Genomic DNA, 18,169 nt, shown 5'->3' with positions numbered 1-18,169 from the left:
TTATCTGGGCAGTTTCTAAAACTTGTATAAATTGTGTTTACTCCGACATAGTGAATGCGAACCCATGCAAATTGTAATCATCATAGTTAGATGGACTAATTTCTGCTTAAACTTTTTGGACCATATAAGTCATTATGCAACACTTTTCAAAACACATGTTTTAGACAAGGTAATGATAAATGGTGTTGTTCCAATGGTTTGAATCAATCACATTCTATAACTGGGATGAATTTGCTAAATAGGTTACTCTATGAGACTTTTATTTGCGAACTAAAAGCACAGTTTTATACACCTTAACCTCTGCAGTCAAATGCGATATACCTTCTTGATATTTGAAATAAGTCCATGTATGTACTACATGATAAATCAAAACGATATCTGGAGTACATATGGCTGATAATGAATTGCAACATAATCATATTGTCCAAACTATAATTACCATGTCTACAATATGCTCAGTTAACGACATTGCAACAGTTTTGATGTTGATACCGACATTGCAAATTTCCATCTTCACCGTGTTTCGTTCACTAATGATGCAAACATACTACCATCCTTCCTGAGAAGATTCTGTGGTGTATCATATTCCACAACTCTGCCTTCACTAAGTACTAATACAGTGTCAGAATCTAAAATGGTGGACATACGATGCTGAAAAAGACATAAAAATATCAAGATATTACTAGTGACTGATGGTAGAAACGTGAATGTAAAACGCCAGTATGCTATTTTTCACACGGTACTTACTGCTATTGTTAGAACCGTTTTATCTGAAAACGCCGTAGCAATAACGGTCTGTAATGTGGCATCCTATTGTGAATAAAAAGAAAGACGTCACAAAAACAGATAACGTTTTTTAAATCGCATATACGAATATAACAAAGCTTTGTGTTATTTTTTATGAATGTTCGGTCAAACGCTAGTAATACAAACATGAGACATTTGTTTAAAATGCTGACCTATTCCTTCCAGTCTCTACAGAGAACGTGCTATCATGTGTGGTCACAACTTACTGTTTGTAAATCAACAGATGCAGTGGCTTCGTCCATGATAAGGATACGGCTTTTTCGCAGGAAGGCCCTAGCTAGGCAAATTAACTGCCTCTGTCCAGTGCTTATGTTGTCGCCTCCTTCTGTAACAATCGTATCTGAAACCAGAATGACACTGCGTATAAATGATTGAACTTATGGTGTTGCCATAAATCACACCATTTTGTGGACATCATTTAATCAGGGATTATTTCCTACCTAACTGTTCACCCATATCAAGCACGTAGTCTTTCAATTGTGCAATTTCGAGAGCATTCCACAAATCCTGGTCGACATACTTTTGTTCAGGATCTAAATTGAACCTGCAATATACATGAAATTAGCTTATATGTTAACACAAACAACTAGGTATTTAAATTGGCTCTCGTATGCCCAGACACACTATGAAGATACGAACGATGTCCCAGGCAGTTCTTTAGAATTTCAGAAAAAAATGTCATACATGTTGTATTCTACATTAAGAGTGCTAACTGTGATATAAGGAACGAAAGTTTTATTAAACTCATATTTGTTACGTAATACACCTCATTATGAATTTATTTTACTGTGATATTATGATATTTTAAATATAGGACTATTATCCCATTTCACAATTTTGGTAACACACATGGTATCGTATATGATAAATGCGTGTTAAAAAAATATCTCCTAAAAACTAACTTTATTTAAAGTGATCCCCCTGATTGCAGCAAACAAGTATAGTTAATCTCATATATTCACGATATTTCCAGTTACTTTAATTCCGTAAACATTTTCATATAAATTGTGATTCTAAATACGCAGACACTATTGTTTTTTCTCATATGTATTGCGAAAGTTCAGGGATACAGGAGGACACTGCCCGGAAAGGGGTTGCAAGGCATGGCAGAATGCTAGGCTATTGCTATACTAAAGATTTACATTTACATACAACACCTTTCATATTATTAGTGTTCTGTATTTAATATGCAGAACACATGCGCAGCCGAATGCTTATAAACAAATTTGTTCGATCATAAATCATTTACCAAACTACTTTGGTATTATAAATAGCACATTCGTGGGATTAACACAATAAACGAAGCAAAACATCATATTGTAGGTATGATGTACTTTCAGCAAAAACACGTTAGGACAGTTGGCATTAGTTTTATTGGTTAAATTGTGTCTTACCGTAAAGTGCCACAGAAAAGAACTGGATCTTGTGGAATAATAGACATTCTACGGCGAAGTGTCAATACAGGAATAGTTGATATATCGATACCATCGATAACGATACGACCTGTTTGGGGTATAAAGCACTATTACCAATTAGATCGGGTTGAAATTTTATTTACATTGATTAATTACAAATATATTACAAATAAGTTTACCTTCAATAATATTGATCATCCTTAATAATGTAAGAGTGAGTGACGACTTTCCACTGCCAGTTCGACCACATATACCAATCTTAAGGATACGAAAGAAACGCAACACTATATGAACAGCAGTTAAAAGTAAACACGTAACCAGGTTACTATGTGGTTTGTTACAAGATGTAATAATGTGTTATCAACGCATTTTGAAACATTAGATACACGTTTTTTGACCTGAACAGAAATTCGATTTAAGGTCGTTCTATTAAATATTGTCAATGAAAACCTACCTTTTCGCCAGCTCTGATTTTGATGCTTACATTATTTAATACTGGATCCAAAGTACTTGCATACCGTGCTGTTATATTTTGTATGTTGATGGATCCTTTGTTTGGCCAATTTTCTGAAGGATAGACAGGACCTGGACAAAAATATGGAACACATGTAAAATGATCAGTCGGTCGCATGATATAGATGTTTAGAAAGAAAAAAAAATCATGATTGCGCAGTAAAATGAGTACACAAATATTATTTGGAAATAACACGTTTATATGCCCTACCTTCGATTTCTTCGGGAATTATGTTTGCATACTCTAAAACGCGCTCAACACCATTAAAGTAGTTCAACAAATCGATTAAAAAAAAAAGCATAGCATTTAACATCGTTGGCCCCTGCAAATACATAACAATACATGATTTTGATAAAGCATATGTTATTTTGTTTATTATCGCCCAATTAAACAACTAGTAGTATGAAACAACTTTCTGCTATATTCAGACTGAACAACAAATATTCAACAATATTCTGAGATTCAGCACAACATACCGTAGATCATAAAATAGTTGTATGCATCAGAGACATATATACGCAAGTACACGCCAATGTTAAGTTTGCCCAACATATGCTAGCTTGCAGCGTGTCGCGATGACTACTGGACAATTCTATATCAGATGAGTAGTGTTGCTACGCAACAGTTATGGGGGTAATATTCAAACATATAACCATACACTGAGAATCAGCAAAGAAGACAAAGTGAACACATCCAATATGTCTTGGTCTATTGTATTAAAGCAAATATCCAAATAACAGAAACAACAACAAAAACAAACAAACAGATACATAAATTGATCAAATAAGGAGCATATGCATATGGAAACAGTCAGTTCACAATATCGGCAGTGAGTTTGTGAATGCTTGTAGGCATACTATAGTTAGCAAGCTACTTGACTATTCCAAAACCGTCTATCAGAAAAAGCTACTCGTATGTCTCCACCCGTAAGGGGCTTCAAAGATTCAAGGAGTGTCACCATCTTATGTTTGATCTTGTACTCCTGTCAGACTATGAAAAGGATCCAAACATTTCGTCTAAGCGTAATTAAAGAGGTAAAGGGGGATGATAGAATCAGTTTGTTGAGTTTTTCAGGGGTTCTGTCTATTACCAACAAATCATGGTGCATAAAAGAAATCTTCCCTCCTTAACGACGAGGGGAGATGCGACAAAAATAAACAGCCAATCAGCTATCTTGTATCTAAATACAGTAGATCGTTGTTTTTTTAATGGCGACCCAAGCAGAACAGATCACGCAGTATTTCAAGATAAAAAGCCTCACCGATCACCAAAAAAACATGCAATTGAGGCATTACTAGCTGAAGAAAGATGAGTTTGTTGCAAAGAGGACAGGAAGTTGCAAATTACGAAAATTGTGCAATAGTTCAACTCTTGAATGATCAGTGGAGTAAAGTTCCTGAGTTTCATTACTTTGTTAAAACATGGTCGACATAAATATTTGTCACTTTGCTGGTGATGTATGCAACGAACAGCCTACATCGTTGGAATAAAACCCTGTGGAAAACTGTGAAAAATTGCAGCACCGTTTTTTTGTGGGGAGGGGGGGGGGGTAGGCAAGCAACCTAAACACGCACGGGCTAGAAGAATTTTGAAGTAACCATTGCCACACGTCGCCATTTCCGACATGTTGTTCTTTAGCTTACCGCGCAACAGGCGCATCCAATAAAACATGGCCATTTGTTTAACATAAAATAGGCGTATACCGAGGTTGGCCCGGCACGGGCTGGTGAAATCAGAAATGAGTCGGCACTAACAAACCGTGCGATTCGGACGTCGCAAAAAATAACCTCGGTGTTGTACCAACACACTAAATACACTCTGGATGACTTGATGTGTGACACAAGTGATTCAATTTGATTCTGCTGAGAACTGCATAACTGGATTTCCTAGCCTGGAATCCAGCCATTCAGAGTGTCCTTACCACTACACTCAAGAACAGCCCGGCGAATCTCTGTATAAATTCGTAGACGGCACATTATTGTGTGTCATCACTGATTGGCTGTCTCCATGACTTACGTTCCTTACGATGAGAACTCGCATACTTAAGCCATCCACAGCGATCAATACCGATTCACAAGTATTTTATTCGTTGAATTTCAAAGTCTAGTGAATTTCTTGGAAGGCAACAACATTGATTAGTAATTACTCTCCCACTCCTCTTCGTTATATGATTTTGATAAGAAAATCAATGCATGCTTGACATGTAAGCATACAAGTAATTGAAAACAGGAAGGACAGGAAAGGAAAATGTATAGTTGGACCATGTACACTTGTTTTGTGCCTACTACTGAATTGTGTGTGAAATATACAATATCACAATGAAGTCTATAATGGGTATTTTATTTTATAATGTGTTGGTTTACTCACTATCATTCCAGTGGTGACGGCCAGGCCTACGAAACTAGGCTCGATATTCCCGTTGATACATGCTAACATAGCACCAATTCCAAAAATTAAAAATAAGAATGCGCCAATAGTACCCTATGAGGGAAAAAATAAGATAATTTTGTTTTGAAAATCAGATAAGCAATCTGAATAGAAATAAAACTGTACAGCATAATAATAATTCAGCATAGCGCAGTGTCATTTTGGTGTAGGGAAATAACACATCAACAAACTTGGATGCATTCAAGTGTATGGTTCCAGTGCAAGTCGTTTATTATACTATCCAAACACCATTCTTACTTACCATTCTGAAACTGACCCACTTCACTGACGCGCCCACATAAAAACTGCACAAATTATTGTTATCAATTGTCTCTAACATATGTTTCGTGAATTTCTCCTCTGCCCTGTAAAATAATTTGATTATAGTAATGTAAACCAGCAAGTATTATTCCAGAATCAGCTTAAGTCACAATTTTAAAATCAATATGCCGGACAATGGACCAAACGAGAGCAGATGGAGCTCAATTCATTAACAAAGTGGGTGAAGACTGTCATAAAAGTCAGCTTTGTTGTCTAACTCACAGACATAAAGCATGCATCAATAGACGAATACACGTCTGATCTTAACGATAGATAGACGAAGCTCTTAGTATTATAGTGTTTGTTTGTCAATCATATTATGGGCTTACTGGGGACAATAATTATAATTATAAACACATAAAATTAAAACAAGTGAAATTATTGAAAATCATTAATGAATTATACTAACTTCTTATCAAGGAAGAAATTTTCAATCAAAGTAAACTAGTAATTAAAACGGGTTTAGGTTTTCCACATTATACTATATACCCCATTACAAATTACTACATGGCATTAGGAACTTTGTCTATTTTCTACAAATACAAGTAGTTGAATATGACTCCACGTCCTTTGCTAAAAAACAAAAGCTGGTGCGAAACTCTTCTGCTCAAAAGTTGATATTATTCGTTTGCTAAAATATTTTAGTTGAGAGGATATATTTTTCAACAATGTCAACCCCCTTTGATCCTTCAACACTGTATTTCACGGTATTTTTCTATTTAAATGGGAAAGGACGTTGTCAGTAAATCGTTAACATATTAATAGAGAGTAGCCAAAAAGTTTACATATGGGAGACTATAACACCTTTACCTTGTACATTTCTAAGGTTATATTTTAGTATATAACGGAAATATATATTAAAACATACTTCATTCATGTATTATACAAATATACCGCATACATTACCTAAATGCCCTTATTGTAGTCAAACCTGTGCACGTTTCACCAAAATAAGAAAGTACTGGCGATGAAGTAATATGCTCTAAACGTTTAATATCTCTGAAATGAAAAAAAACAAAAAAACAATGGTAAACAAGTTCGGGTTTCTAAAGCTATACTCTTCGTTCTGAGTGTATATTGCGTTAGACTCAACATACGTCAGCTTATATTATTAAGTCTTTTCAAACACATAATAACAAATATAATGTTCAATCATTATTGCCTTTGATTTTGTATGTAATAACTAAATAAATCAAACTATGGCAAAGCCAAAACATAATATAACGACTATTGTGAGCAAAACTTTAATTTATTCATATCATTATATACAATGTTTATGTTCTCACCGTGGTAATCGGACACCATGTATCATAAAAACTATTCCTATCCCCGTAATAAGTAGGATAAGAACAATGAAATAAGGTGATATAATTGCATTCACTGCATAAATCCCAATAAGTGTTACAACAAAACCTGACATGACAACTAGACACTCCCAAATTGACTAAAAAAAAACAAATAAAAAAAAAACAAATTCACAATTAAATATGTCCTGCAAAGAATACTGACACCAACATAGTAAACACTGGTTGAAGCGTTTGTGGAATTTATTTGAGATACTAGTATATTTAAACTGTAGCAGTACACAATGCGAAGATAAAAGCATCACACATAAATATTATAACAACCTCCACGCAGTAACAATCGTGTATCTCTACAATACTTACTTCATCTACCGAACGCATGTCAGCAGAGAATCTGTTCAGAAGTCGGCCAACGGGAGTCGTTTCAAAAAATCTTATTGGTGAATACATAACATTATATAACAATGTATTGAATAATCTCTTTGCCGCTGATATGCCGAATATTATTATACAGGCATTCGTTAATGCGTACATCATGACGTAAGTACATATGAAGATAGCATATCGTGGCAGATAATATGCAACCACCATCTCTTGTTCAACCTTTAAACAAATTAATACATTATTGATATAATAGTTTATGTAAAGTGTTTTTGCGTTAATGTTAATAAATAAATAATGTTAATCGTTCATATCTTTCGTGATTCGAAACCTGCCATGGTAATTTCTGCGGGCTTCAGTGCGGCATATTCTATTATGTGGCACATACTTTACGGCAGATATGCACGACCTAAAACATCCTTGTTATTAATTGTACAAGATCAAGTGATTAATTGTTACCCAATATACCATAAATAAAATGACATGGTTCGAATATGTTTTTGAAATCTACACAAATTTATCAGATATGCATTAAGTAAGTCGGGATTCAGCCCTCTGGGTTACTTAAATATCACATATCAACGCATCGAACTGGTCGTTTCTCTGAAGTCGATATGCTACGATATAAACAATATAATAAAATGTTTCAATAAACCTGTAAAAATGAGTTACAGACAGGAAATAAGCAAAACTTTTAGTGAGCCAACTATATCGAATAGTAAAAAATAATTCTCAAAAGAACTAATAGATTATAAATACCATGTCTGATATGTTTTTAATGAAAGTAGGATTACACACCGTGGTCTTATTGAGATTGTCGTTACCAGCCTGTGACCAGTTAGATATCCATATATTAAGAATAACAAAAGCAGCAATTTGCAGGAGTAACACAAACATAAGGACGCCCAGACGTGTCAATTTCAGAGCCTTGGCGTACAAATAAAGCATAGTCCATCCGGCACCAACTAATGGGTTTTCTACCTCAACAAGGGATCCTTGATAACAACAAGAAATAATCTGTATTATTGATGTAATGATTACATAATTATATATGATTCATCTTCTCTCCAAAGACTGTGGTATGTGTATTACGATTGTATATGTAAGATTGAGATTGCTTGAAAGATTGATCGAAGCAGTAATGGGACATGAAATAACCGTCTCCCATAGCCCATTCGTTGTTGTCGTTGTTGTGAAGACTCTGAACTATGTAATGCTTAACAATTTAGCTTCAATTTTATACTTACATTCACTTATTTAAAAGCGTGTTAAGCGAAAATGACCTCGCTAAATTACAACATTATATGTCTTACGTTACGTAATATTTGTAAGCATGGGAACTACACTTACCTTTTTCGGTTGTATTATATACCTCTGAACGAGGGCTAGGATTTTGGTTACGCTGGTTTTTGATAACAGAGTCATTCTCATTTTCATTTTCTGATTCAGAAAAAGTTGAAATCAGTTCTTGCCACTGTCGGTAGAGCTCTTTGTTATGAATTCGTATTTCCTGTAAATTGCCCTTCTGTATTATCTGACCGTTGTCCATGACCAAAACCTGGAATGGTATCAGTATCACCACGTTAATTAATAATTAATAAATTATTTAATTAATTTACTTATATCAGGTTAGCGAGTGAGCACATATGGTTCACTTCTTTTGATGTCCTGGTTACAACTCCACACTCACCGTATCAGATTTCGGGGAGTTGTTATAGCCGATCGAAAATTCAAAGTATAGTTCTGAGAATTCGGGCGAAATACTGTTACACGAGTCCTGCAGTTTTAATGTTTTGGTATGCAAGTTGATTATCTAACATCATGTATTCCTATGTAAAACCGACGGCGATCTGTTGTTTTGTCGAGGAACATATTTAACACCTTAACAACATTTAAAATAGGTAGTCTAGATTGTCATGCTGATCAATAAAATATAAAAGTGTTATTATGATCGAATGATACATGTTTCTTTTGTTAGTGTATCCATAAAACATTTTAAAAATACTAGTCAATAAAAAAACGACACAATTGCTCATCTAAATGATTACATGGTTGGATTTTTGCAGCATTTGCAGCTATAAAACAAATGAGGATTTACATTTCCCCGCTGGCAGTGACCATATTGAAATTTCAATTTGTTACGTGTAACTGTGAACCCTAAATATTGAAAATACGTTAAACATACTCTTGGTCAATTTTATGTGTGACTACTTACTTGATTAGCATGTTCTAGATACTGAATCTTGTGAGTTACAAGTATAACTGTACGCTGTTGCTCACGAAGGTATCCTAATATTGCATTCTCCATTACATGAGCACTCACGTGAACATCTAATGCTGATAAAGGGTCGTCCTGAAATGGTAGATCATATCATTTAATTGGTATACGATGTTAATTTCACCAAGATGTTCAAATTCACTATATAAAGTAAACCTTGAAACAACCAGCGAAGTAATCTCTATTCGCAATTTTTCAGCGACCACGGTAATTGTGAATCATCCTAGAAAATACTGGACGCACACTATGTTATTTTACGCAGTGTTTTGTACAGTAACTTTCTTTCAAGCAACATACACATTCATTAGCATAGCGATATGTGGAATAGTTCAATTGAAGAGTTTCTAATCTGTCTCATTATACCAATTCACATCACTATCACATTATATCATATTTCTTGATCAGTGTGCAGCTATGTGAATCCAGTATGTAATTTGTGAAGTAGTGGCTGTTGAATCAAACCTATGATATATACATGCTGAGACCAGGAAATTCATTTTTAAGGTGATGGTTATAACGGTTTACAGTTTATTTTTAAAAAGGAGCTAATTAAAAAAAACTTACCAATATAATTAAATCACTTTTGCTATACAAAGCTCTCGCCAAACAAATTCTGTGTTTCTGACCTCCACTTATGTTGATGCCTTTTTCGCCAATTTCTGCCATATCACCTCCAGGCAAAGTATGTAAATCCTGATTCAGTGCACATGCCCCAAGAACAGCATAGTACCTGGAAGTTTTAGCGATTTGTATTACATCATTTTGTGTAAGCTTTTTTCCATTTAAATAAATTACTTCACACATTTCATGCTGTAGAGCTTGACAGTGAAATTATTTTATCAGCAGTCTGTTGAACAGGCGGAAGTGTTAATACGATTGGAGCCTATGCGAAATCTCTTATATACTTCATACATTTCAAGAATTCGAAACACTGATATAAACTTGTCTTACTTTTCTTGAACAAACGTCTCCCCAAATAATATATTATCTCGTAGTGACGCATTCTGCAACCAAGCCTTCTGGGCAACATATGCTATTCGATTATTTTTTCTGAACAAATAACACATACAAATAAAATGTATAACTTAAACAGCACATTTAATCACTTTACCCTTACTCAGAAATATGCTATATACCAATATGATTGAAATGAGAAGCAATTTTCTTACACCTTACGCTGACTCTTGTTTGTGCCCAGATACAGAATATGAGACTTCTGTTAAAATCAAAGTGTATGTTCAAGAAAATGACTTCTCAAAAATCACATGTTAATACGAAGTTCGCAAAGAGCATCCAGTCTTCAGAAATCACTTCACTTTATTACTAGTAGGTCTCATGCTGTCATCGTTATTTCGATACTATGACAAACTTTTTATTCCTCATCATTTTGCGAATTCATTTGTTAGATTCAATCATTGAACGCAGCATTTACTGTTCATTCAAGGTTAAAAGTTGCGTTGGGACTGACAAAGTGACTGAGTAGCAAAAGTGGCGCCGGTAATTCTTTTCGGTGCACACTTAATAATAAAAATAAAAAGCATGATCATTTGAACGCTGTTTTCAAAAGACTGGTTGGAGGTAATACATTTAGAGCGAAAGTATTATATAAATAATATTTTAGGTTGTTGTCATGGCAACAGTGGACCAGGGTTTGTTTTAAAATTTTACCACCCAACTAGAGTGAAGGTGTGACCTGCCTGCCAAGTTCGAGCGAAATCAGCCCAGCTAAAAAAATCACAGAATAATTATACGTGAGGAGACTCAAAATCACACACACAAAAGTGATTTTTTAAGGGCAATCCTAGCGGACAGATCGCCAATCGTGTTATGCTGCGTGCATGTCATGTGTCATATATACACATATAAGACTAACACGTTTATGCAGAAAGTCTTAGGACAATTGCATTTGCATACACTCAAGGCTAGTTAAATGGTTATTGTTATTACTACCATTTAGTTATTACAAGTGAATAAGTTATAGGATTGTTATGTGATTACTTTGCAATTGCTAGCAATTACTATATTGTGTATATAAATTGAATGAAATAAAAATGGTCATAATGAATCTCTGGTATAGAAATATAATGATAAAGCCACGGATGTGCCATGAAGCACGTTGCAATATTGGAGAACAGGGAAGTTTACCAAGATTGAAGCAGGTGGTCAAGCACATCTGCATATTAAAATATTGACATATAATTAAATTTATGAGCATAATGATTACAATTGTTGTCCACTATTTAAACGCACATACCCATTAAACGTAACACTTCCTGATATTGTATCCATTTCTCCCAGAATTGCAGCCATTAGAGATGATTTACCAGTACCAATTTTGCCAACTACAATTGTCAATGTTCCTAGATTAGAATACACACAAAATAACACTCAGGACATTTTTGTTCATAATTCACTCAATGCAGATAAACAATATATTATAGTAGCCATGTGACATTGTGCACTCAAGTATCAAATGAATCCTTTGGGTATTCCAGAATGTACAATAGACAGTTTACGTGAAGTGCTAGAACAGTAAGACACTTGTACCGGGCACCAATACATAACACACATGTCTGTTAAAAGGCAACACAATTGAGCAATATCGAACGCGTTTCTCTATATCATTTGCAATGCTTGATAATAGAATAGAAATCTGCATGGATGTAAAGACGAAGTATTCTATTTAACAAAGCTACGTTTCATTAATGCATACTATTGTGTACACATCTCTATATCAGACTGATTCGGCCATGGAGGATTGTTGAGCCATTCAGTTGTATGTTGTGTATAATTTGCCCCCTTGTAATTTTTTCATTCACGGGTAATAACTAAATGTTAAATAGTAGAAATAACATCAAATCGATATTTCGTTAGCCTAAGAACAATACATTGTACTTTTTATACACTTTTGTTTTATTTAAAGTTTAAAGTAAACATTCACACTTTTTTGTAAAACGTATTTAACTTATGAGAGTTATTATTTATATATATATAACAATATATTATATATTACCTTTTTCAATTTTAACATTAATATTATTCAAAACAGCTTCATGAGTACTTCTTTCCCAAGAGAAATATCCATTAACTATCTAAACACAAACATTTACAAATATGGGTTATTTGTATCTTCAGTTTCAAGAGAAGGACTTATTTTATCAAAAACATATATTAATAATTTTTTTTACGTTAATTGGATTCTGAAAAATAACTATTGATAAAAATAACTATATATATATATATAAAGAATACCACGAACTTCAACTGCGACGTCACTGGTTTCTATCTGTTCAGCAGTACCGGTGAATAATAGTGAATTAATTTGATGTGTTGCCCGATAATTGTGTTGCGACACGCTTCGCACTAATGGAGTGGTGAGCTTTGTATCAAATGCATTCATTTCATATTCCTATTAAAACAAACGATCATTTAACATATTGAACAAAAAGAGCAATTATGCAACTATCTGATATTTGGAAAATAGTGCGTATATTTTACTAGTCATACAAAAGGCGGCACCTGAAGTGAAATTCGTACCTCAGTTATGTCATGAACGGTACTGCTATACATACTGTCGTCCACTATATAGGTTTGATCAGCATATCTACCCATTTCCTCCGCCGACATGAAATCTTCAAGCCTCTTGCAAGCAGCCAACATTTGAACCATGTTTTTCCCAAACGTTAGCATTAACCCGAATGGTTGAATTAGTAAATTGATCAATGCAAGAGCTGTGAAAACTATGTCTGGTGTTAGTGGCGCTGCGTTGAGTCGAGAGTACACACCGAACATCTGTAGAAAAAAAACACTATATATAACTAATAATCCTTGAAAACGCGTATTTGAATTTGCATGCAAAATCGTATGATTTATGTATGATATACTATATCTCGGATTTGTAATACACCTATGAATGTAAGTTTAAATATAAATACTCTTTGGACCCACAAACATGTTAGTGTTGCGTAGATGTTAGTTTTGTATGGAGTATAATGCGTAACTATTTGAAAGACGCAGACTACTTGTAAAGTATTACACAATGCGTCGATTGATATTGCACTTTGCTTTGACATTTTCATCACAGAATGTCTTGACTGGTTTAAACTACTTTATTATCAAATTATTACAAAATACTGTAGTACCCTAGGCCCGGAAGTAGTGAAGAAAGTGTAATTTACTAACCCGATACAGTGATTATAACATAACGATAAACTTATTTTCTCAGGAACAAAGCTAGCTAGTTTCAGCGCAACAGCCGCAAACAAGGGCATATTTTTTCTATGCCTACTCAGAGTTCCGCCATATATTTATTAATAAACTACATACGATATTTTTACATTGAAAACTTGCCATACATTTTGTGCAAAAACATACTTACTGATAGTGCAATAACGTATGGCAGTGCCTGCATACAAATCCCTTCAAGGAAATAAACAAAATATAGATTACATGCAGTTCCAATTAATTAAATGTCAAGGACAAACTCACATTAATGTGCTAGTATAGGTGGATATTCCACAATACATAGATAGGTTTTAGACATGTAGAAATTCTTCCATATGAAATCATACTTATTCAACACGCTACATATTTTGTAATTTTATTCAACTGCTTTCAGTCATATTTCAGTCACGATTAAATGCAAACATTTCAAGAATATAACAAATCATGTTTTGTTTTTATTATTCACGTGAAATTATGAAACTTATTATTACATTTCGCTATGAATATATTTGTAATGAAATTCTTGAATTAACTTGTCAAAATCAGTTGTTTTCGCAATGTCGAAAACAGAAGGTTTTTGTCGCAGTATTTATTGTAATTAACGAGTACAAATAATGTTTACCCGAGAGAAGGAAGTACCCTCCAACTTTTGATTTAAGCGCCATTTCCTCACTTCGCGTACTCCTAATATCAGAAGCGAACAGTTCTTCCCATCCACACAGTTTCAGCAACTTAATGCCCTGTAATAACTCGTTCGTTTTTTTCACACGGATATCAGAATAATGCTAATGAAAAAGAAATTGTGCATCTATATAATGTGTTTCTTACATATTATTGGCAGTGTGTATTTGCTAGAGATACACGAACCATGCTACTCTCACAATATCAGCTGTCCAATATTACATCTACGCATTAAATACATACGTTTCTAAAATATCCATGATTATTTATGAAATATTTTTGAAGGAAACATTTTGTTGTGAATTGCCATGGTATGCACAGAGATAGTAATATCACAACAAATTGTGTACTTGTAACATGTAATTCATGCAAGAGTTTTTCCGATTACCATCACTTACCATGTTCAAATGTTGTAATTTGTGTTGAATTCTGCCTGTTTTCAATGCAATTGTTGATGCCAAAATACCAAAACAAACACCGACAACTCCTGCTAAACCCATGGAATAAAATAGCCAAATACACACGACGACGATCTTAGTGAATAAAATGTGGAAATAGTAATAATAATACATGGTGTATATGAGACATAAAACAATTGCGAGGCTCTTTTCTCCCAGTCGCATTAGTCTTCAATATCCGTCGCTAATCGGTGAGAATATTCTAAGGACTGATACATTTAGTCTGAGTAGTCAGTTTTGGTCACTACACATAACAGTGGTTGTATCCAATCGCTCGTTCTTCCTGGCATTTCCGAAACAGAAATTTTGTTGAGTTTACACTTTTTGTGTATTTTCTTTACAGTGCAATACGGAAGATTTGAACCAGACTGTCTTTTGTTAAACGTTGATCAACAAACCCATTCCACTTAATATTACAGTGTAAATAATATTATGTTTAATTATGTAATTATGAATATAAATATGTTAAACTCGACATGGACGAATGAAAATACTAAAACATACACAAATTGTACATGGGTCATACATACTTGTATCATATAAGATATCGTGAACCCAAGGTATGTAAGAAACTGCTTTATCACAACTACGTCAACAGACATGTGATTAATAGTTTTCCCTGCATTTGTGTCGACTGTTGACATTGATGATAATCGTAGGATTTTACCATAAACCAGATTCTGTTTGAAGAAATTATTTTGTTCAATCAGACAAAATTCTAAATTTTGGCAAAAATAATTTCTCTGCATATACATATGTATCAATTTACAGTACACTGAGTTGAATTTTACTTATTTATCAACAATGGCTCATTTGTTTCACAAAACAAAGCAGAATAAGTCAAACACATACATACATTAACCAGTCATATAAATATATGCGTAACAGGCTTGCCTGAAATGCTGTTTTCAATTGTATACCAGCATCAACAGACGCACCAAACGAGTACACCCATAGTATATTTCTCACGACGAGTCCCATCCAAACCAAGAGGATAAGAATAAAACCATTCGAGAAAAAATCAGCAACAGTAACAAAAGGGGAACTCTATATAAAAAATTGAGACGGTTTATTATTTTGATTATTGTAAATTTTATAATTGCCTTAATAATACACTGGTTCACAGACGGTCTGCGATTTACTTATGCAATGTTTTGTGGTATTTTTTTGACATTATATGGTATATGGTTATGTAGGTAGTAAAGGAAAACGCACCGGTCAATCATTGTATGATAACATTATTTGGGTGTTCATCCTTTTCCGAGCCCTATTATCACGTAATTATGGACACTTCATTTCAAATATAATGTCAAAAAGCCATATAGACCGTAGTAGCTTATGACTACTGGCAGAACGACCACGAAACGCCAAACACACTAATACTAAGATAATAGTATCCAAAATTTGTTCTCAAATGTTACGGATCGTGTAAACAGCAACCCTACTTCATGTTAACTAATCTTGGTCTTTTTTCGTGGTCACGTTCGTGCCATACTATCCGTAGCAGTTACACATACGATACACAGTATTCACAAAAATCTAATTAATATTCATGATTTAATTTGTTAAAACTGGGAAATATGCTTTTTAAGTTTCCGTGATAAACATTTAAATCTGTGTATACATTATTGTCGAGATACGAACGTTCACAATGTCGCCTGGTGTAACTAGTTAATGGGTTAGATGCAATGAATATTAGAATGTACTTACATATGACTTGATATCATTATTGTAGTACTGTGTAGCATATGTAACTATACCCTTAATACTGGCTGGACCGACGAGCGTTAGTGCAATATGCATTATTCGTGCCAGAGTAATTACTATTATTTGGACATAGTGAGCACGCCAACATACATTCCAAAGAGAAGGGACAAGCTTACCACATCTCCTCTGTAAACAACAATTATATTATTTTTAAGAAAGCTGAACAGGGGATTAAAATGAGTCATTATTGTAAAATGATTTTGTAATGATCATGAGATCGAAATACATTATACATGAATAAGCGCGGGATAAGGATTAGAAATACCATCATTTGTTTTTTCATATTTATGTTTGTGTCATGTGAGCCATTTCGGACAATGATACGCCATTATGAAATATTAGCATATCTAGGATTTGTATAAACAAATAATAATTATTTGTGTCGGATATCAAAATACATTCCATTAAAAACAACAATTATTTTATGGTGTTCTGCACTGAGATATTCAGATGTTCCAATCTTCCACAAATTTTGGCTTATGAATTTCCGAGAGCATATATCACACATGAGAAGTTAATGACGCGATATGAACCCCTCTCTATATTCACCAAATAAAGACCTAGTTGCCTTATTTGCAAAATATGTGAACATGGAATAGTCCCACAGCACGTGCTTGACGAACAATTGCCCAAATACCATTGTCACAGCTAAAAATTGGCGAGTGCCACACGTGCAACAGAATGAAATGAGCATATCATACGTGTTTTACGAGTACTTTATATCTTCCTGTCGCGTTTTTAACCGCATTATATTTTGTCGAAGTTGTCATGTGTATGCCAGTCTAGTTGTATTATTATTTATTTGAACTGATGTATTAACACACATACAGTGCAAACATATAAATAGCAACCAAAGTTATATAAATATCCATACCTGTTCACAAAGGTATGCTTTGTTAAACTTTTGTATTGTATGTTTTCCCTCAAACTCCCCAGGCAAGCATCCCAGGTCGTCTACTTCGATTGTTCGTCTGTGCGACAATGACACTAACCAGTTTACCCACCATTGAGTTGTGTTTGAAAGACAGTTTGCATATGACTGCATGAAAAATAAATTGGTTTTCACGATGTCCTTTGGGATTCCCTTGTCTTCTAGACTAAATATCTGTATAACCAAAATGTAACAGTGATTTGGCATAGTAGAGAGTAGTTGATGATTCAGAGAGACAAATACATCATTGATAGTTGATTTACCAGATAATTATATTTTGTTTTGACGGGTATGCATTTTGAAATCGTTTGGTCACATGTTTGTCTCACGTGACCCATTTCGGACAATAATACGCCATAATGAAATATTTAAAAAATCTGGGATTAGTATAAACAAATATTGCCTATTTGTATCAGAGATCAAAGCTACATTCCATACATCAACTTGCAATTGTTTCATGAATTGTGTTGTTCTGCACAAAGATGATAATAAATATATTAACTGTTATACAGATGTTCCAGTCATGAACCTTCCAGAGCATTATAACGACCAACCTTACAAAGAACAAATATAAACTATTCACAATTATTTTTGGATGACACTGTGCATACTCAAATTGCGATCTGCACGTAAATCAACTTTGAATTGATATTAAATGAAA

At 34.0% G+C, this 18,169-nt stretch overlaps 2 protein-coding genes across 3 annotated transcripts; both read right to left on the bottom strand.

The window, feature by feature from the left end:
- Nucleotides 1–230: 230 nt before the first annotated feature.
- LOC146748241 (ATP-binding cassette sub-family C member 9-like) lies at nt 231–15,471 on the bottom strand. 2 transcript variants are annotated; one of them, XM_085492316.1, is made up of 26 exons: nt 15,341–15,471; nt 14,751–14,885; nt 14,294–14,456; nt 13,826–13,866; nt 12,985–13,239; nt 12,707–12,856; nt 12,461–12,539; nt 11,702–11,807; nt 10,399–10,497; nt 10,012–10,177; nt 9,385–9,522; nt 8,520–8,727; nt 7,968–8,164; nt 7,152–7,391; nt 6,771–6,928; nt 6,391–6,483; nt 5,426–5,528; nt 5,104–5,217; nt 2,947–3,058; nt 2,677–2,807; nt 2,402–2,480; nt 2,202–2,310; nt 1,248–1,351; nt 1,014–1,147; nt 748–810; nt 231–651 (listed from the first exon to the last, which is right to left on the bottom strand). In XM_085492316.1, exons 1-26 carry the CDS (start codon nt 15,452–15,454, stop codon nt 514–516), a joined length of 3,429 nt encoding a protein of 1,142 aa, XP_085348442.1. In that variant the 5' UTR covers nt 15,455–15,471; the 3' UTR covers nt 231–513. The 2 variants fall into 2 exon arrangements, with proteins under 2 accessions (XP_085348442.1, XP_085348449.1); XM_085492323.1 differs by lacking the exons at nt 231–651; nt 748–810; nt 1,014–1,147 and having other exon boundaries at nt 2,202–2,329.
- A 179-nt stretch (nt 15,472–15,650) lies between these two features.
- On the bottom strand, nt 15,651–17,965 carry LOC146748240 (ATP-binding cassette sub-family C member 9-like). Its single transcript, XM_085504974.1, has 3 exons — nt 17,452–17,965; nt 16,521–16,703; nt 15,651–15,857 (listed from the first exon to the last, which is right to left on the bottom strand). The coding sequence occupies exons 1-3, from the start codon at nt 17,713–17,715 to the stop codon at nt 15,651–15,653; spliced, it is 654 nt and encodes a 217-aa protein (XP_085361100.1). The 5' UTR covers nt 17,716–17,965.
- Nucleotides 17,966–18,169: the final 204 nt, after the last annotated feature.

Source organism: Saccoglossus kowalevskii, chromosome 2 (assembly GCF_978046115.1).
Source record: "Saccoglossus kowalevskii chromosome 2, keSacKowa6.1, whole genome shotgun sequence".
Classification (NCBI taxonomy): domain Eukaryota; kingdom Metazoa; phylum Hemichordata; class Enteropneusta; family Harrimaniidae; genus Saccoglossus; species Saccoglossus kowalevskii.
The sequence above is the reverse complement of the archived record's forward strand: the minus strand, read 5'-3'. Positions and strand labels throughout refer to the sequence as shown.

Bases quoted from the DNA above. Each gene is read 5' to 3' on its own strand.
- LOC146748240 (XM_085504974.1), bottom strand. From the start codon at position 17,715: ATGCCAAATCACTGTTACATTTTGGTTATACAGATATTTAGTCTAGAA. The intron at 16,704-17,451 runs GTATGGATATTT...TGTTGTTTACAG, and splicing joins AAGCATACCTTTGTGAACAG to AGGAGATGTGGTAAGCTTGT. The intron at 15,858-16,520 runs GTAAGTACATTC...TTTTTTATATAG, and splicing joins ATAATGATATCAAGTCATAT to AGTTCCCCTTTTGTTACTGT.
- LOC146748241 (XM_085492316.1), bottom strand. From the start codon at position 15,454: ATGTCAACAGTCGACACAAATGCAGGGAAAACTATTAATCACATGTCT. The intron at 13,240-13,825 runs GTAAGTATGTTT...TTTTTTCTACAG, and splicing joins CATACGTTATTGCACTATCA to ATGTTCGGTGTGTACTCTCG. The intron at 11,808-12,460 runs GTAATATATAAT...ATTCTAATCTAG, and splicing joins TAATGTTAAAATTGAAAAAG to GAACATTGACAATTGTAGTT.